Below are 20981 nucleotides of genomic sequence, written 5' to 3' on the forward strand. Positions count from 1 at the left end.
TTTTTCTAATGAAGTTTTCACCCTTCAGCCATTCTGTCCTATTTGGATGCAGCGCTGGCAGTTGATGTCAAACTTGTTGGGGTTGGGAAGCTGTTTTGGGGGTATTCAAGAAAAAGCTGAATGACCGGTTTGACTGAAGTCAAAGAGAGAAGAAGAAAAAGGAAAGAAAGAGTGGGGGGGGGGGGACAGCCAGCATGAAAAGATGGGTGTTCAGATCAAGGTGGCGGACAGGGACAGGAAGCAACGAATGAATTTATCAGAAATCAGAGGCTGCTATGACAGTGGACCTACCAGGAATTCCCAGCCATCTTGAGGACGTTTTGAGCTTCCACTGCAGATGGGATGGGTGTGGGGGGGTCATGGGGTGGATTTAAGGTAATCTTATCTAGGCAGAGGGAAATGGTGACCCCAGCTGACACTATATGAGCTGTATGCACCAAATGCAAGGCCGGTTCGTGGGTCCTTCTGAAGAATGCCGCTCATACAGAAAGCCTTGCAACTGTCTGTGGAGTAAAGACAGTTTTGTCTGTCATTCATCTATTTACTTTGGGTTTTGCTCCAGCCTAGGTTTTTGAGCAGCCCCAGAGATGATTCTTTATACATTGTCCTCAGCAAGGATCCATGTTCTCCGGTGCTTTCTTTCCATCCCTCTAGCTAACCCACTGCAGCCTCTTGTTTAATTCGCTCACTCCTGTCTGAAAGTCATCTTCTAATGTGTGTTCTCCCCTTTGCAGCTCCGGTTTCATGGGCTCAGCTCTGTGTCTTTTGTTTGTTTGTTTTGTCTCTTGTAACTAGTGTGGTAATGACAATCTCCATTTTATGGTAAAAGATTCCTGGTGGCTTAGCAAAAATGCTGTCTTTTGTTCCACAGAATTGGTGAAAAGTCTGTTTAAGCAAAGGGGAAGAGACAAAGAAATGGGGAGAGAGTGAGAGAGGAAGAAAGAAAGGGAGGAGGCACCCATCTTTTAGGAAGAATGCATTAAAACATTTCTAGAGAAAATTATGTATTTGGACCACGCTCCAAAATAACCCTGGAAAAGAGGGAGAGGCAGGGAAGGAACTAGATGTCATGGCTAAACAGTATTGGTCACATTGCGAAGTTCTATAACAAACACATGAAAATTCAATAGCTATATTGACCCAAGCTTTGAGGATGTTTGACATTTTGTTAACAAAGGTATAACTTAAGTGTGTGTGTACGTGTGTGTGTGTTTAACGTTTCGGGACATGGGTCATTTGTTCCCACAGTCACTTCAAGTTTCTTGACTGCATGTGACCCTCAGATGACTTCCCAGTTCTTGCTTCCTATTGACTGACTGTCATGCCTTTGTCACTGCTGGCAGAGACAGTGTCTTCCTCATCTTTGGAGCACAGTACCTAGCATTTTATTGACTTGAAATGAGCTGAAGGAAATCCCCAGCCCAGGGATGCTCCTTCCCCATTGGCACAACTCTTTCTGGAACTGTGACAGCAGGAGCTCCTGAGTGGAGTCCTGGCACATCTGTGCAGGGTTTTCCTCCCTGAGAGTGAGAAAAGTCTCTGTGGCTTTCCGCACACATGGCCATATCACTATGGGATTTTCTCATAGATCTGGTCCTTTTTCTTCTGACAATTTCAGTTTCCCTTCCAATCTAAAGGTAACACTGGACTTGCTGCTTCCAGTGATTTGTAGTCAATAACTCAAGTGTGGATGTAAATTAGGGCCTTCACTATATAGTGTGCCTTTGTGCCTTTGAGCATCTTCTATCTCAGTACATCCTTCATCCCTTATCTTCTCATATCTGTTGGGTGACTGGACCCATCTCATCCCATCTTTGTCATTTCCCTTTTGCTTCTAATGTTTCTCCCTTCAAACCCAAATCCTCGACATTCCCCTGAACTCTTTATGTTGGGATCCATTCCTTGTTTGTGGAGGGTCCCTGCAGGTGGCATACAGGGGAGTGAACTGCATGAAAAGATAAGAATGAGAACCCCACACTGATTGGTCACCCTGGATGAGACTGTGGGGAGTCTAACAACAGACAGTTTACTCCCAATGTATGGAAGCCCAGGATATTCTGGAAAAATAATCCCTATTGCACAAGGAAGCAATTGAACCTCAACTCAGGGCACATGCCATTTCTCCCAAGAAGATGGGTTCTAGAGATACACTATCTGTACTAGCATAAGGGCCAAAGGGTATTGCCTGGTATTGGTCATACAGATAACATAGAGGTCATTTGGACTATTAGCCACCTTCGGTCCTGGTTGTTGGAACTTGGGGGAACCAGGAGAGCCTCTGGCTACAAGGGTCATTTGGATTACTAGCCTCCTCTAGTATTGGTTGTAAGAGCTTGATATGGCCTAGACCAACAGGCAGTTAATCTCTCCTAATTCTCAACTTTTTTGTGTGGAAGAACAGGTTTTTCATCTTTCCCTTTGGAAAAATAATCCTGTGTGCTTAACATTCCTGGTTTTTCTGGAGATCTGTGGGCTCAAGGACTTCCATGGTTTGCTCCCAACAGTTGTTTGTCTCTTACTATTTTCATTCTGGCAGCTTCTACCTTACTCTCACTACCTCAATATAGCTTTTATGAATCTTAGGGGTCACTTTGTCTTCAAGGTTCCAACTGGGGAGACATATATAATTGCATCCATTTGACAAGGGTCACAGAGGGTAAGTGGTTTATTTAAGGTTTCAGAATCAGTGAGAGACAGAAGTAGAACCCCGCCTCCTAAACCTTAGAATTTTTTGACAATAGCTCAGAGTACTGGGACCTGGGTTAAGCCTAGATGGGGTGGTTAGGATTATTTTTTGGACTCATGCTAATATTGACTGAAAGCTTGATATTCTCTCCAACAAATTTTCTTATTTCTAAAAAACTCCTTAACAATCCAGAGGAGGAAGCAGGCTGCTCTGTCCCATCACCCCACCAGAGTTTACCAGGTGCCTTAGGCTTCCCAGATAAGACTCAATAGGAGGGCACATAGTAGCAGGGCATTATGGGTTGGATTGGGACCCTGGGAGGGGGTGCCAAATGTGCCTTTCACAGGAGTCACATCTCAGATATTCTGCATATCAGATATTTCTATTACGATTCATAGCAATATCAAAACTACAGTTATGAAATAACAACGAAAGTAATTTTATGGCTGGGGGTCACCACAACACGAGGAATTATATTAAAGGCTCATAGTGTTAGAAAGGTTGAGAATCACTGCCCTCGGGGATGCTAATTGGAAAGGCGATAGGTGATGGCAGGCAAAGCGTGGATCTCCTTCCCTAAGGAAAGAGAAGAGTTGATTGTTGGAGAGTTTGATCAACAAGGGGTGCAGAATGGCGGGACAGTGAGTGATAGACACTGCTGTGAAGCAGGAATGTGACTGTCCCCTACTGTCACCCAAGGATAAGAAGGAGCTAGCCATGCGGTGGAGTAGTAAGGAAGCTGGAGCAGGCTTAGTTATGACAATACTTACTTTGCACCATGCCTCTAAAGGGACCCAGACCAGTGCACCATAGTCTCACAATCTCCTCAGTTTAGAACATCCACCTTCTGGGCGTTTATCAACGACTTTCTACCAAAATAATCTTTGGAGGAAAATATGCTTGTGATCAATTTACCTTCCATCTTTGATTCCTCGGCAAAAGGAACTATGTAATCAATTTAATTATTTTTGTCTCTCCTCACCAAACCTCCAAAACAAACTATGTATTTATGTAGGAAACTGAGACGAACATTTCAGCATAAGTGAAAACGTCACCATCCTAAGACAAACAAACCGAAAGATGTATTCCTTTGTCTGCATAGAATTTTAGTTTTTGCAAAGCTCAGTGTGCTCTCCCCCAACCTCCACCATTGTCTGCAAGGAGAACTGAGCCTGTGTGTAATAACTCTGAGCCAGTATTCAGGAGGAGCCCGGGAACATATTGAGTTTATAATTTTGGGAACTTTATTATCCAAAGTAAAAAGGGAAGATACAAAAGTTGTTTTATTTACCAAGCAAGGGCAGGAGGCCTATAGGAAGTATTGGTCATTTCTGTTGAGCTGTCAGATAACGGGAAGGTTGACCAGATGGCTGAGTTTTACATCCTGGCCTGTCACTTTCGAGGCTGCTGGATAATATAGGTCCGCTTCAAGGGAGTGGCCTTTTCCAGGGCAGGTGTGGGCTTTTGATGTGCTGTGTGGACTGCTGCTGGAAATTTATGGTTGAGCTAAGGATGAGAAGGGAAGAAGAAAGAACATATTGGATCCATTGAGTTATAAAATATTATAGTAGTAGAAAGCAATACAGTTGGTCAAGTCACAGTTTTCTCTGCTTCTTTGCCAAGACCTTCCTGTCTTCAGCCCATGGGAGTATATGTGCTACGCTGTTGTTTCCTTCATTAGCATGTCTTTAACTTTTATCATGAGAACATATAACATATATGAGTAAAAGTCTAGGCTAGCCTTGAACTCATGATCCTCCAGCCTTAGCCTTTGAAGGGCTAGTATCAGAAGCATCACTATCACACCAGGCTGTGTATTTGTTTTTGAGGTCCCATCTTGAAAAGCGAAAATGGCAACCCACATCTGTGGCAGCAGGTGATCTACCACTAGTGTAAATAACACAGAGCATTATATTCTGAGAAGAATGTGGCAATATTAAGGAGAGATTCTGAGGATGGGGAAATTATTTATTTAATTATCAAACTATGAGGAAAAAGACCCTCTGAAAGAAGTTAGAAAACATTAATGTAAAGAGTGGCCCTTCCATCTGGTTCAAACTACACAGCCTGGTGAAGGAACACTGAGGAGTAGCTTACTAATTTTAGGTGAAAACGATTCTCATTAGTCAGCTGTGAGGAAGTGCATTCAGATGAACACAGACTGTGAGACTTTCTGACAGTCAGAGAAATTTCCCATCGACCAAAGATCCCCTGGGATTTACACTCAGCGCAGATTAAGACGGGGAGGGTTTCAGAGCTGCGGAGTGATTTGTGCATTATTCCTAGGAAGAGTTTGGACTCAGTGACCTTTGCGTCTGTTCAGTTTTGGGTTTCCAAGCTCATCGATATTGTCCCAAAGTACCTCAAGCAAGACACGGCTGTTAGCCAGCCAGGAAGTGGGGCCTTGGCTTGCTGGGCACTTAATATATCACTATTGAATTTGTCCTTGTTTTGACACTCAAGCTAAATATAGGGGGGGAGATAGACTGTTAGGACTCGAAGTAGCACATTGTTTGATCGGGGTCTTCTAAGCTAGGGAGAGCGTGTGCCTTCCATCTCTTCTCAAGTACCCCTGGCCAAGCTATTGCAAAGGACATTGACTTTCATGTGAAACTTGACTCTGAGAAGTCTTTTTTCGGTCATTAAATGCACATGTGAACACATGTGCATGCACGCACACACACACAGAATAGGATTGTGAATACACACACACACATAGAATAGGATCATGGGAAATTCTTAGTGTTTTACTTACAAGTATTTTTCTATTTTGTCTTTTACAATGAGCAGATACAGTATATACTAATTAACCCCAAAGATGGTCCCCTGCTGACTTTCCAGCAGAAGGGATCAAAATAATTTAATATCGGCTATAAATGTTGCTTTAAAGTTTGAAAACGAATGGGGGACTTATTTATTTTTTAAGTCAGAGCAATTATCCTTAGTGTATATGTGTTTTGAAGTATGGTAAGGGAGAGTATTGTGTTTTCCTTTTCTTTTAACATTAGAGCCTAAAAGAAATTTCGGGGGTCACTGACTTTAGTGGTTTGTTTCCAGAGTGGGTGTTTTAAGCTTCATTTAAATCAGATGGGTTATTTCAGATTGACTTTAAATCACAGTTAAAAAAAAGTCACAGGCAGGAAGGACAACCTGGCAAGTTACCGAAGGTCATATGTGAGGTAAAGGGAGCAGGAAAACAAAGGGAGCCTCTGCTAGAACTGCGGTCTGGTTGATCAGTCCGGATGAGGAGGGCCAAGACAGGAACTGCAGTCTGGTTGATCAGTTGGGATGAGGGGGGCCAAGACAGGAAGTTGGCACAGGAAGGAGGAGAAAGCCACAGTTGTCACTGTCCTTTAGGTGTGAGAGGCAATGGGTGGAGCTAGGAAACCAGAAGGGAGGGACAGCGCCAGAGCCCCTTGTCACTTGGCTAAGCATGGATTTGTTAGCGGCCCTGTCTGGGATCATCTTAAACAACTCAAGGGCTTCATTTCTGGGGTGGTTTTAAAAGTCGTGGCAACATAGGATATAAAATTGATCACTTTACCTATTTATAAAAGTATTTTGCAGTTCAGTAACATTAAATATGTTCATATTGCTGTACCATTATCATTGATACTCATCTAAGGAACTTGATCTCCCAACCGAAACATGGTACCCATTAAAAAACACTCTTTGTCTTAGTTTACCAAAAGCAGCTTGGGGAGGAAAGGGTTTATTTCATCATCTGCCTCCAGCTAAGTCTGTCACTGAAGGAAGTCAAGACAGGAACTGAAGCAGGGCAGGAACCGGGAAGCAGGAACTGAAGCAGAGGCATTACAGGGGTGCTTTTACTGGCTTGCTCCCTGTGGATTGCTCAACCTGCTTTATTATAGCACCCAGGACCACCAGGCTAGAGATGGCTCTGTCCACAATGAGATGGGCCCTCCTGCATTAATCATCAATCAAGAAAACACATCAAAGACCTATTTGGAAAGAGAGTCAGTTTTCTTTAGGGATATCATCTCTGGTAGGTCAGCTATGCTCTAAGGGATGGTTTACGCTCAAGAGCGTCTGGGCAGTACAAATTAGACTCGACAGGTTTAAAAACAAAGACACAAAATTGGGTAGGTTGGTAGGTGGGGGAGGATCTGAGAGGGACTAGAGAAGAAGGGTGGACACGATCCAAACGCACTGTGCGAAATTCTCAAAGAATGAACACAAATAGTATTAAAAACAAAAACAACACAAAACAAGTGTTAAACTAAAAGTGTGTAGGTGTGTGTGTGGGGGGTCAGCACCAGAGTTTCATGGCAACTTTTAATACTACAATGGCAGTATAGTTAAGTTTTCTTTGACATATCCCTGTCCCAGTCAGCAGGAACATTCTGATGGAGAAGTGTTATGGTTGCGACAGAGAGTCTTAAACTGTCTTCCAGCCAGATGTGCTGGGGAACACCTGTAATCCCAGCATTTGGGGTGGTGGTGTCAGGAGGGCTAAGTCTGAGGCTAGCCTGGGCTACAGGAAACCAGGGTCTTTGCTATGGATTATTTGTCTTTGAAGTTACAGAGATTAGATTATCAAAACCGAACTGGAAACAAATAGAAGTCAGTTTCTAGAATACGGTCTACAACCATCTATATTTTAGTCTAGCATCTTATCTTGGGAAGGTTCTAAAATTTTAATCAATGGTCAGCATAAAGGGACATGTTAGTAGAATAAAACTTGCTTCTTGTCTGAGCCACTAAGGTAACAGCACCTAACAGAACACAAGAGGAAGAATTCAAGGTTGAGAAGTGTGCGTGTGTATTCTGCCTCCTGGCTTCATTACAGGGGTGAGACTGAACATGAAAACACGAGGGAGATTCCTGTGTTGAGAATTTTCCTTCCTTGTAAACACCTGTGAGTTCAAAACCCCTATTTTTAGTTTCAGGGAAGACAGCCAGCATAAGAGGCCTGCTCAAAGCTTGTCCGCCTGCAGCTCTGAAGTAAACTTGAGAGGGAAAGAGATCCAGGGCAGGTTCTGCTTCTGAGGCTGAAGTGTGGTGGTCTGAGCGGATGCCAGCTCGTCCATTCATCTTCCCCGGCTGTTAAGTTCCGACTCCAGGGTTGGCGCTTACATTTCCACAGCCTATTAAGCAAAGCACTCAAAGCGACACACACACTCCACATCAGTGACATTCAAGGACACTCCAAGGGAGATGTTAATCTGTGGAATGAGAGGAACCCTCCTAATTTCAGACGCCTTTGATAGTTTTCCTTCCTAAGATCCCATTTCACAGGCAGCTGGGCAACTTTGGCCAGTGGATGACCCAACGCCTGGTGATTTGGAAAATGTCACTGAAGTTTAATCAGACTCCAATGTTGCACCTCTACATAACATAAACATTGTTAATGTTTAACCAGATACCTTTGTGTGCTGAGAACACAACTCAAAAAAGTATCTCCCCCCCCCCCCCCCCGTCTTAAAAAGAAAAGTTAAGAAGCCATAAATCTTTGAGGAACAATATGACATCTTGAAAGTCAAATTGCCTTTGAAAGTGATTGGCAGAAATTAACCACGGCCCGGTCTCCCAGATGTTAGCACAGAAAGCATCTAGGTCACACAACGCCTTTTCTACAGTGACATCGGGCAATGTGTGTGGCCACTGCACTGTGCAAATATTCTGTGTCGGGATGGCGAGGTGGGTGGGGAGAGCTGATGGGAGAGGCGGAGAAGCAGCACCAGCAGGGTGGGGTGAGAGAAAGAAGTCTACGTGGGAAAACAGTGGGAGGAGAATGCTCAGGCTGTTCTTCACTTAGATTAACCCAGTTCCATCCCTCTGGGGGGGGGGGGTTTCCAATCTCCCAAGTCTTAAACCCTAGCATTGGTAGTCAAATGACTGAATGGTTGGCCAAGCCTTATAGGAAGGAAGTCATCCTGTTAGACTATTACAAAATCAAGGTCAGGAACGTCGTGGGCTCTTGGGACTTAACATAACTAGCCGAAAGTGAGAAAGAATATTAGCAAATACAAAAAAAAAATATGCTCCTCAATTATACTACTGTATTTCTCCTGACCAATAGTTAGGTCTTCATGATAATGTATAGTATGGGGGAGGAACCGCTTTAATACAAGAGGAAAACATCCAAAAGATATAGATCTCTTTTTAATTTTTGGTTTGGGACAGGGTCTATCTATTGTAGTCCTAACTGTTCTGGAACTGGCTATGTAGACCAGACTGGCCTTGAACTCATGGAGATCCATCTGCCTCTGCCTCCCAAGTGTTAGGAATAAAAGTTTTGTGACACCATGTCCTACAGATTAATTTTTATTCTTATGTACCCTGTGTACATACAAGTGCAATGGAAGGCAAAAAAGGTAGTTGCCTCAAAAAGGGATGGTGGAGGGCTGGAGAGATGGCTCAGTGGTTAAGAGTATTGCCTGCTCTCCCAAAGGTCCTGAGTTCAATTCCCAGCAACCACATGGTGGCTCACAACCATCTGTAATGGGGTCTGGTGCCCTCTTCTGGCCTGCAGACATACACACAGACAGAATATTGTATACAGAATAAATAAATTTTTTTTTAAAAAAAGGGATGGTGGATTCTGATAGAGGATACCTGGTACCCTCTTCTGGTCTCTGTGTACATACACATAAGACCACACACACACACACACACACAGATACACAGACACAGTCACACAGACAGACAGATACACATCACAGAGGAAGGGGGGGCATGACTCTTTCTAGAGCTGAGTTGCTGCTCCTCAGATCCTGATTTTGGCAACACAATACTTCAAAGTATGGCCCCTTGGTACACTGATATCACACACTGAGAAAGCCTAGTAGGCGGCAGGTGCAGGAGGGGCTTCCACTGAAGCCCTCTTTCTACCCAAAGGCCAGACCCTCCAGGACATTCTCTGCTGCTGTGAATCTCTGTCCCAGATATCTGAGAGCCAAGAAATGGATGCAGATCTCAGGAAGGGAAGCAAGAGCTGACCCACACACAGAGAGCAGAGCAGACTTGGTAGCAGGCAGTCGGCTGTTCTTCTAGCCACTCAGTCCTCTAAAAGTGATTCATATTCTGTATTGCTTATGTTCTCCACGTCTTTTCCCTTTATGCTGCAAGGGTGTATGCTCCTACTCTGTGCTGGGCTCTTGGACATTCACTTTTCTGTTTAGCTCCTGAACATGCAATAAACTTCTAGGCCTTCCCCTGCTGATCTGTCTACTGGTTTATTTCAGAATAATTGCTGATTCCCAGTAGTGTGGGAGAGGAGTCAGAAATGCCCTTACAACTTCAAGTCCTTGCTAAACAGAGGCAACCCCGTCCTGTTTGTTCAGTCAGTGGGTGAGCAGAAGAAAGAGAGTGGCCCTCTTTATTACCCTTAGGATCCATGCACTTGCTTTATGAAAATAGAACAAGGGAGCATAAAGTTTACCTACAGAGTTTGGTAGGGATAGGGATGGGGAGTAAAGATGCGGGGGACAAGCATGGATGGACAGACAGATGGATGAAGGATGGGTGAATGGGGTTGGGGATGAGACCAACTGCAGAGTCCCAAACCCCAAATTGCTGTTTGTTTGCTCAGTGTGACTTTTTTTTTTTGCGCTATTTGAGCTACTTGGGATAAATTCAAGCTCTAGAAGGAAAAATAGTAATGGTCACCCTCTTTAAACATGTTTTACTAGACAAACCCAGCTGGTGTCTGGCTCCCTTCAGCCCTTAAACACTCAGCCTTCCACTACCTACCATGGTCACAAATCAAATATTTCCTGTGGAGATGCTGAGGTACAGAAGAAGGGTCCTGGCATATCATGCTGCCTTTTGTAAAAAAACAAGCCAGTCCCTGAGAAATATCTGGGAGGACAAATGAAAAGCCCTACAGACTCGGCATCAGGGCGCTCACATCATCATTCCCTACCTTGTTTTTTTTTTAATATTTATTTATTATGTATACAATATTCTGTTTGTGTGTGTGCCTGCAGGCCAGAAGAGGGCACCAGACCCCATTACAGATGGTTGTGAGCCACCATGTGGTTGCTGGGAATTGAACTCAGGACCTTTGGAAGAGCAGGCAATGCTTTTAACCTCTGAGCCATCTCTCCAGTCCCCCCACCTTGTTTTGAAGTGATTTGTGAATAGACACTTCAGGGATTCAGGAGAATCTCTAAATGAAACAGTCCTTCTCATTTAAACTATTTGATGTGTCTCTAACTGAGAGCAGATTGACTTCTTCCACAAGGACATCAAACTCAGGGGCTGGAAAAATCTCTGTGAGCCATCTGCCGGCTCACGTGAGCCACCTGATCCACTGGGCAAATACAGAGTCAGAGCTGTGTGGGAGTCGCCGCCACGGATGGCTCACCTTGTCCAGCGTGTCGTTCAGAGCATCCAGCATCTGGATTTTGGCAGCGTTTGGGATGGCGCTGTGAAGATGGAAAGGGTCTTTCAATGAGATCTAAAGCTTGGGGCTGGGAATGTAGCTCAGTGGTTGGTAGAGTGTGGACCAGGTTTATACAGACCCTAGATTCAACCCCCAGCACCATCCCCACAAAGTTACTTCATTGGGTTGGGGAGATGTTACAGTCAGTAAAGTGCCAGATAGACCTGCATTTGATCTCTAGAACCCACAGGAAGGGGCTTGCTGGCCAGCCAGCCCTGCCTATTTGGTGGCCCAGGGCAGTGAGACAGCCTATTATTATAAAAGGCAAATTGTTTCTGAGGAACAATACCTTGAGCTGCCCTCTGGTCTCTGTGTATGCATACACATAAACACACACACATATACACACACACACACATACAAACAAACACACACAAGTTTTGTGTTTTTTCAAAATACCACCGCTGGAGAGGTTAAATGATTCCTGCAGGTTTTTACCGTGCTCAGCAACACCTAGAGGACAACATTCTGTCTCCATGTCCACGTGTGCACACTGCGCTTTGTAAACCAAGTTCCTACTATAACTGATTTTTATCTTTGCACTGGCATATACTATGCACACCTAAAATGCACATATTATAAGCCTATGGTTCATGGATTCATGAACTAAAACACATGTCAAATCAGTGACCTCTAAGAATAACCAGTTCCCTGCAAAGACCACCAGTTCTGTCTTTGGATTTCATACAGTAAGCCATGATAGCATGTGTTCTTTTGTGTCTACTTTCTTTCTCTCTGGTCAGGCTATGCCATAGGAAGGTTTCATTCAGGCCCAAGTCCACAGTGCAGTGTCTTAAATGAATTCTGTGCTTGGTGCATCTTTTTTTCTGAATCGTTTGTGTTGGTTGCTAGAAGCGATTAGGGATTCTAGACCAATGATTATGAGAGAAGTGTTCCTGTGTTTTAAAAACTGTTCTGTAGCCGGATGGTGGTGGCACCTGCCTTTATTCCCAGTGCTCAGGAGGCACAGGCAGGCATATCTCTGCTCTATAGAGAGAGTTTCAGGAAAGCCAGAGCTATACAGAGAATCCCTACCTCAAAGCCTAAAAAGCATACAAACAAAAATAAATAAAAATTGTTCTCTAAGAAGTGATTGTCAGGAAAGTAGACCTGGAGGATTCTATGCTCAGCCGGGGAGGGGAGGGGGGAGTCGGAGTGAAGGAGAATCTACTGACCTGTCATGGGTTCTCAGACATTGACTTTTTCCAACTCATTGGTAGTGGCTTCCAGCCATTCTATAAGTTGACAGGTTTTTTTTGAAACCTGAATCTGACCTTGGCAGGTGAGCATCAGGGTGAGAGGCGCCATTGTTTAAATTCTGTAGTCACCTGTGACCACTAGCAAACACCCTCTGGTCATCTGAGCTCACTACTCTTTAGCCAACAGTCCTGTCCAGCTGACCTGAGAGCTGATAGTAAGCCCTGCTTCTCTGAAGTGCAGAGAAATCAGTGACTTGTCTATTGCTTGACCATTTTAATTCTTCAGAGCCCCAGGCTTGAAGAACTGGTATAATGGCAAACTGGGGTTATGCTTGGCACTCTTAAGAACAAGACAGGCTCCCTGACTTAACCATCTTCCGAGTCATTGCTGTCTGATACCATTTCCACCGTGTGTGCTTATGATCCTAGGAGCTGCCTTGGATGCTGGGTGAGAAGGGAAGCACTGTGTGGGTCTCACTCTTAAAAATTTCAAGTTCCACGTTCATCACGGGATTGCTATTTTCTGGTATAAGAAGAGGTAGCTGACTTGTTACTCGTGGAAATCTACCAGTAGTTAATTCTTTCATTCGTGTGTGAAATCCTTTACAAAAATCCCTACCACATATTGGGAAAAAAAAAGCTTTGAAAAGTCATTTAAAAATAACTTTACTTGGGGGAAGTTTACTGGGAAGATGGTTCGGTGGAGAAAATGCATGCCATACAAGCATGAGGGCCTGAGTTTGGATCTCTAGAGCCCACATACATCCAGGTAGACAGAGGAGCCTGTCTATAACCTCAGCACTTAAGATGCAGAGGCAGGAGAACCCTAGGGCAAACTGGCTGTCTATACCAGCCAAAGCAGTGAGCTCAATAAAGTGGAGAATGGTTGAGAAGGACACCTGATGGAAACTTTGGGTCTCCACATGTGTGAGCATGCGTGCACGTGAACACTACACACACACACACACACACACACACACACACACACACACACGGCCAATAATTTGGTATGAAAGGGACAAAGAAATTATGTCTGTTTCCCTCCACATTCTCTCTGTGAGACTTAAGCAGGTTTTCTGAGCATCTTTCAAACAATTCCTTTTGAATCACTCATAGTGCTCCATGGAAACCAGTCTCGGAAGCATCATTCCTCATTGAGCTACTTGGAGGAATCGGGTCAGTGTGTTCATTTCTTTTCTAAATACATTCATTTTCCTTAAGCAAGTCATCAGTCCCTGTGTGTATAGGATACACCAGCTCTGATCTCTAACTTTATAATGTCAAGGTCATGGTAGAAGAGGGAGGAAGGAAAACAACCCCAGTGTTGGTTTCAAGCTTTCAAGCTTGGTCATAGTTACGGTTTCAGTTATTGTGATGAACACCATGGCCATAAGCAATGTGGAGAGGAAAGGGTTGGTTTCCTCTTACATTTCCAGATAACAGTCCATCACTGAGGGAACTTTGGACTGGCTCAGTGGTTAAGAGCACTGACTGCTTTTCCGGAGGTCCTGAGTTCAATTCCCAGCAACCATACGGTGGCTCACAACCATCTATAATGGGATCTGATGCCCTGATGCCCTTTTCAGGTGTGCAGGGATACATGCAGATGGAGAAACTTAAATAAATAAAATAATAAAAAAAGAAACTCGAGCAGGGCAGGGACCTGGAGACAGGTGCTGAAGCAGAGGCCATGAAGGGATGCTGCGTACTGGCTAGCTTCTCTTAGGGAGCAGGGCCATCCGATATCAGTCATCAAGCAAGAGAATGTCCCACAGGCTTGCTTACAGGCCTGTCTGGTGGGGGCATCTTCTCTACTGCGCTTTCCTCTTTCCAAGTGATGGTGCCATTTGTGTTGTGCCTGTGTCAAGTTGACATAAAACTAACCAGCGCACAGTGACTATTTTCTTCAATAAGTGAATGGCAATTTCAAAATTTTAGAGGCAGGTATTCTTTATTCATACCATAGAGCACGTTATGAGAAAGGCCAGAGGAGGTGCAGTATTTTAAAGAAAATAAGATGAATGGATGAGCTTTGGGGTCGGATGCGTTTAGGACCACTTTAGGAGGCAGCTGGGTGGCTGCAGAGAGGAGACTGGGTAGGGTGTAATGGGGAAATGCTCCAGCTGGTATCTCAGAACCAATACTCATCGTGATGCTTGCCTCTACCCAAGCCTGGCTACCTCCCCCGAAATTCTTGGGGGCCTTGGTTTGTCCCCGAATAACTTCTGGCAGCAGAACTATAAGCGGTCCCTACCTTGTTTTCTCTAGTCCCGTTTTTTTGGTGTGTCTTTCCAAAACGCCCATCTCTTGTTTCTTGGAAATCCGCATCCCTCCAGCTTTCACTGGGAACAACAAGCAGGCGTGCACGTTAGAACAGCCTTGTTTTTCAGACAAGACTCCCATCTAACATGAGTTTCCAAATTGACATAGAAAAAACACTTTTATCTAAACAACAGAATTAAAGAAAAATAAAATCTAAGGAAACCAGGGCAGGGAGGGGGGAAGGTCTGGGGTTTGCTTTATTCTGCTCAGAGAGGTAGAAACGAGGTTGAAAAGGCAGAAGGTCACGCCTTAGATTTAGGAAGAAGAACAACACACTCCCTCAGGCATTTAGCTGAAAAACAGTTTTTTTTTCCTTTGTTATCAAACCAATTACATTCTTTCAGATAGCAACCCATAATTACAATGTGACCCCTCTGTTTTCCCACAAGATTAAAGCTTTTGCATGGCTTGCACTTTTGTTTGTTCAACGGAAGCTTTCAAATGTCAGATGCTGAGAGATGAGCCAAATTTCAGGGTGTTAACAGACATTTAACTTAAAGGAAGGGCTCTGAATTCCAGGGGATGGCCACCTTCATCTCAGACCCCAAACCTCCATGTTGGCTAAGCTCTGAGGTTCTAATGAGTAATTAAATTGTATTAATAGTCATGCCATTCAAGAGTTCAATTAGCGTTAATTAGGCTACAGCCGACCTAAAAGCAATTCAAGTGTTTAACAGTGTCAGCTGAAATCAACTTTGGAAAAGGAGCAGCGCCCTTCAGGTTGCAAGTCCAAACAAATACTTCCCTCCTTTCTCAGAAAAATCGCACATCTCAAATCTGACACACTCAAATGAAAAGTAGCTACAGGGACGTTGATTTGTTTGAACCTGATAAATTCTCTTCATGGAAACGCCACTTGGGCAATTCTCTAAAAAACAATTCCAGTGTGGAAAATAAAGAAAACCTGTGTCTCAAGCCTTTATGTGCTGACTTTATCGCTCTTCTTATAAATATTAATATTTAAGAGCAGAAGGTGCACAGATCAGGACACATGAAAAGATTTGGAACTCTCTGCCACCATCTCTTTCCAGCCTGCAAACAATCTCCCTGGACACTGCTAAATTCCAAGTTCCGAGTTCCTAGTTTTCACCAACAGATGTTATTAGACACACGCTTTGTTTGAAGCGGTAGAATAAGATACTAACTGTTCTGTATCTGATTTATCCCCTCCCTCCCTCCTGCCTTAACCACACATTTTATAGAATGTTCTGCATTTCTCTGTCTTTATTCTACATATATCCATCCTTATTCTCCTCCTCCCCCTCTCCTTTCCTTTCTTCTTCCCACCCCAAGACAGGGTTTCTCTGTGTAGCTCTGGCTGTCCTGGAACTTGCTCTGTAGACCAGTCTGGCCCCAAACTCACAGAGACCCTCCTGCCTCTGCCTTCAGAGTGCTGGATTAAAGGCATGCACCACCACCGCCCAGTGTGTCTTTCTTCTTAATATCTGTTTTGCGATTCCACATGAAAACCTTCTGTGTTGACTTAGCCACTTTGCTAATGCTAAGTGTCTCACTCGTTTCTAACTCATAAACAGAGCTGCGATGAGTATTCTTTTTATACATGGCTCTGTACTAGCACACGGCTATCGGCGCAATGTATTTCTAGAAGTGACTTTGCTTCGTGTTATTTGGAATTTTCTTAAGTCTGGCTGACCTGGCCCCTCTCAGAGTTTACACTAGATTACAGTCTCACCAGCTGCCATGGTAGCAATTGTTTCTCCAGACAATGAGCTAGAAAATGTTTTATCAACTAATAAGCTAAAGATTAGAATTGTAGCCGGGCAGTGGTGGCGCACGCCTTTAATCCCAGCACTCGGGAGGCAGAGGCAGGTGGATCTCTGAGTTCGAGGCCAGCCTGGTCTACAAGAGCTAGTTCCAGGACAGGCTCTAGAAACTACAGGGAAACCCTGTCTCGAAAAACCAAAAAAAAAAAAAAAAAAAAAAATAGATTAGAATTGTAACGGGCACGGAGAAGCTGTCTTGGGTCCTGTAAGTACGTAACTGGAAGCAGGATGGAAGCCCAGCATCCCAGCCTTCATTTTGTGCTGTTGTGTTCATCTGGGTCACCTGCCTTATGCCTAGGTGTTCAAAAGTGGGAGGATTCAGATGGCTTGGTTGGGGAAATAAAATAGGTTCACGCCGGGCGGCGGTGGCGCACGCCTTTAATCCCAGCACTCGGGAGGCAGAGGCAGGCAGATCTCTGTGAGTTCGAGACCAGCCTGGTCTACAAGAGCTAGTTCCAGGACAGGCTCCAAAGCCACAGAGAAACCCTGTCTCGGAAAAAACCAAAAAAAAAAAAAAAAAAAAAAAAAAAAAAAAAAAAGAAAATAGGTTCACATTATCCTTCCTGATTCTCCTTGTATTTAAACCTAACGCTTGGACTGGGACTAGAGACATAGATCAGCAGGAAGAGTGCTTGCGATCTTGGGGAGAACTGGTTCCAGCATCCACACTAGCTCCGTCACCTGGGTCGCTCATAGCCTTTTCTGGACTCACACATACATACATACATTGATATAAAAAACAGTAAGTCCTAAGCCTCAAGCTCATGCCAGGGCCTGGAAGAGGAAGCTGGGGGGGTCCCTGGATCTCTTTGTCTGTTCCTTTTCCCGAAGCTCTTCCTGCTTTTGATCACTGCTCATGCCTTTAACTGGCATGTTGGGGAAAATGGCCAAACTTAGCTACTTGGGGCTTCCAGAGCCGAGGCTTTTGTCCCCAAACTCCGGGTTACAGTATCTCGTTGCTTTAATTTGCATTTCCTTTTTGTTATTACATTTTAAGCTTGTTTTAGAAGGGTGTTTGTATTTTCCTTTCCGTGACTTTTGTCCAACCCTCCCCACTGGATTACTAGTCTCTTATCTCTTTCTTACTGAATTTTAGGAGCAGTTTGTGAAAAGCAGAGTGATTAATTGTACCAGTTACTGCTTTTTTACGTATTGATAATGTCTGCCCATCGCAAACCTTTGTTGTTCTTTTTAAATTTATTTTATTTATTATGTATACTCTATCTGTGTGTATGCCCGCAGGCCAGAAGAGGGCACCAAACCTCATTTCAGATGGTTGTGAGCCACCATGTGGTTGCTGGGAATTGAACTCAGGACCTTTGGAAGGGCAGGCAATGCTCTTAACCGCTGAGCCATCTCTCCAGCCCCCACCTTTCCTGTTTTCTTCGCAAGCCAGAAAATGCCTCTGGCAGTTCACAGCAACCCGCAGCACCTTTCTGAGTACTTCGACTTAAGTCAGTTTAAAACGTGCAGGACTGGAGACGACCTGAGGAGTGACTGTTTGTCTTCCTATTCGTCATGCATTTGGCGTCCCTGGACCGTCTTCTGTTCACAACACTTTGCCATTCATGCAATGGGGTTATTATAAAACTAAGATAAAGGAACCAAAACAGTGGGAAATTCAGTTATGCTTCCTAGAGCCCAGGCTACTTCATGACTGACATTGTCTTGTTCCAGGGCATAAATGTAAAATCAAGGCTAACAGTAGTGTGATATGTTACATTAACACACGTAATGGAAGTGCCCAGCGCACGTGCATGGGGTAGGAGAGTTATGGCTAGCTGATTTCCGAGTAGCTTCATTCATAGCTATGCTGGCAATCGCTAGTGTCTTTCCCCAGTGCAATTGTTTTCTGTCTGGAGTCCCGCAGCAGGTGCCAGCCAGGCTCCCACATCAGGGAGCCTTGGAATCCGGAAGGATCATTCTGCATTCTGCTGACCACAGTGGGTCTTGCGAGGCCTGTGTTTTCAAGAGGTCAACATTCCAGGGTCATGTCCCTTACTTATGCTCACTGTCTCGTCACGCAACAGCTTTACCGGATTGCTGTTACTTATCATCCCTTTCCATAGGTAAAAAAAATCCAAGACTCCGAGATGCAAATTACAAGTGAAGTTCAAACCCTACTCTGTCAGATTCTGACTGCCATGCCTTACCTTCCCACCGCATGGCATTAGCTTCCTGCTGTCAGACATCTGTATTTTGCTTCTAAACATCAGGTGAAAATTTAATAGAATTCTTGGCATCTTACGAGTTTTGTTCCATAAATAACAACTTGCAATACTGCAAATTGGCTCAGACTTAAATATATATATGGGGACCCAGCTGAAGGGTGACGCTCCTTTGTTCTCTTGAGCTCAGTGGGGATGCAGGTCGGCCTGCCTCTCCGTTCCAATTATCCAGAACCTCTTATCTGCAGTGTCACAGTTGATAATAATTCATTGTCATGCCGGAGGCATTGTGACATGCTTGATGGAGTCATGGTGCGCTATGTACACAGAGTAATTAGCAATCATTAGTGACGGGGACAGGCAGTTCCTGGTGGTGGTGTTCAAACTTGCACTTTTGAAATTGACTTAAGCCAAAGGAACCATGTGTTTAGGTTTAACTTTGTGCATAAATGCACTGTAGCAAATCAGATTTTTTAGTTGGATCGTTTTCTAAAGGACTGAAGTGGAGGCGGCATGAAGGGAGTGGCGTATTTCTTCCCGTCTGTGCAATATACGAGTCCCCCTAACGGCTGGATACACAGCTCCCCATTGGTTTGCATCAATTCCTTTACATTTTTAATGTTAAAAATTGCTAAGTACAAGTACAAGGGTAGCATGTCAGTAGACTGACAAAGGAGATTGGACGTGGTGTCTAGAAGACGTCAGAAAAGTCTAGTCTACTGGGCTGCCTTCCAGAATGCGCTGGGTCTCCATCAGATCTCCCATCCTCTGCACAGCCTGTGCCTGTCATGCGGGCCTGAGGCTCAGAGGCCTCAGCCTCCTCTGAGAGGTACCAAAGTGTTATCAAAACAACAGGGTTTGTAGATGGAGACAGGCCAGCACAAAGCAGCCAAGTTTTTGAGATGTCAGGAGACAAGCACAATAGTTGGAAGAATGTAAAACCGACTAAAAACAGGCCTGTGCGTGCTAGCCAAGCAATGTAAACATATACGTAGTTACAGGAGAACCAGGGTCTGTAGCCCACAGAGTCGGTGCAAAGAGCATGTATTTAAAGACCGGAGACACTGTAGATGTCAGAGCCCCTCAGGTCCCAGGATCCTTATTAGAAGGCTGATAGCTTTGCCCAACCCCAAAGACTCCAGAAGTGGAAAAGGGGCACTGTTCTCTGCACGGAGTCAGTATGACGTCCTAACCACGGGTATCTTACAGAAGCAGCGTGAGAGGTGGAACACTGAGTAGGGTATTATCCCCATGGGGGTAACTCACACAGGTGAGGTTACGCCCCAGCTCATCTACAGCCAGAGAGGAGCTCAGGCTGCTGGGACAGTTGTGGATTGCCAACCTTGGCTCCCCTGAGCTGCTTCTGGGAGGATGAAAGGGGGCCAGATAGCCCCTGCAGCTGCCGGAGCCTCGTCGGTGTCGGTGCGGGGGACCTACCTGCAGGAGCGTGCCGTCCTTTCAGCGGGGACAGCGGGTCTTGCACGTCGTTTGCCATAGCGCCTGTGTGCCAGTGCCTTGTTGGTGCTCTGGAGGCCGAGTGCCAGTTGTGGTTGCCCCACCTCACCTCACTAGGGCTTTATAACTGCGGGGGTGGGGGGTGGGGCCCCTTGAGGGTATTGCTGAGCAACAACTGGGCTCCACCCTCGTCACTCAGCTGTCCAGGAGCCTGAATCTCCTTGGCAGGCCTTCTCCTCTTTCTTTGATCTGGGAAAGCAAGGGAGATAGATGTCTGCAGGACAGAGGAAGTTCTGAGGAGAAAGCAGAGAAGAGACAGTAACGTCAACAGTCCTTTCCAGTAAGTGTGAGGCTCTTTGTCACACATACAGGCGCGATACAGCGGACAAGACAGGGTCTTTGCTTCAAGACATCGGTGGTCTTTCCAAGAGACAATCGCGAGTGAGCACTATATCTTTGGGAGGCCTTCCCAGTGGTGAGCATTCATACTAAGAAAATAATTGCAATAGAAGAGGCTTCCGTGCAAGTATATTGATAGTGTATTTCTTTTCTTTCTTATTTTGTTTTGCTTTAAAGGGAAGTATTATAAATATCCCCCAAACAGAGGCTTAGCTAAACTAAGATGTGGCCAAAAGAATGCTATGTAGTGCATATTCCAAATCCTGCTTCAAGTAATATTTAGCCATGGAAAAAATATTAGTGATTATACAATAAAATAGAAGTCTATAAATGGATAGATGCAATGTATATATTAATACTTATTGCTGTATCTCCAGGGTCAACATTTGCAGATGGCGCTCAGATAAACTATTCTTCAACCCCAAACTGCTCGCCATCCAGGTGCGATGGGACAAGCCTTTAATCCCAGCACTTGGTAAGCAGAGGCAGAAGGATCTCTGTGAGTTCAAGGTCAGCCTGCTCTACAGAGTGAGTTCTACAGCCAGGGCTATGCAGAGA

The 20981-nt window shown here is 44.7% G+C and overlaps 1 protein-coding gene across 1 annotated transcript; it reads right to left on the reverse strand.

Moving 5' to 3' along the window:
* Positions 1-4078: 4078 nt before the first annotated feature.
* Positions 4079-20064, reverse strand: Dapl1 (death associated protein like 1). Its single transcript, XM_038335715.1, has 4 exons — positions 20007-20064; positions 14550-14637; positions 11019-11079; positions 4079-4192 (listed from the first exon to the last, which is right to left on the reverse strand). The coding sequence occupies exons 1-4, from the start codon at positions 20062-20064 to the stop codon at positions 4079-4081; spliced, it is 321 nt and encodes a 106-aa protein (XP_038191643.1).
* Between the last annotated feature and the right edge of the window lie 917 nt (positions 20065-20981).

The sequence above is a fragment of the Arvicola amphibius genome, chromosome 7, assembly GCF_903992535.2.
Source record: "Arvicola amphibius chromosome 7, mArvAmp1.2, whole genome shotgun sequence".
NCBI classification, from domain to species: domain Eukaryota; kingdom Metazoa; phylum Chordata; class Mammalia; order Rodentia; family Cricetidae; genus Arvicola; species Arvicola amphibius.

Bases quoted from the DNA above. Each gene is read 5' to 3' on its own strand.
- Dapl1 (XM_038335715.1), bottom strand. From the start codon at position 20,064: ATGGCAAACGACGTGCAAGACCCGCTGTCCCCGCTGAAAGGACGGCAC. The intron at 14,638-20,006 runs GTAGGTCCCCCG...TGTTGTTCCCAG, and splicing joins AGGACGGCACGCTCCTGCAG to TGAAAGCTGGAGGGATGCGG. The intron at 11,080-14,549 runs GTAGGGACCGCT...CCATCTTCACAG, and splicing joins ACGGGACTAGAGAAAACAAG to CGCCATCCCAAACGCTGCCA.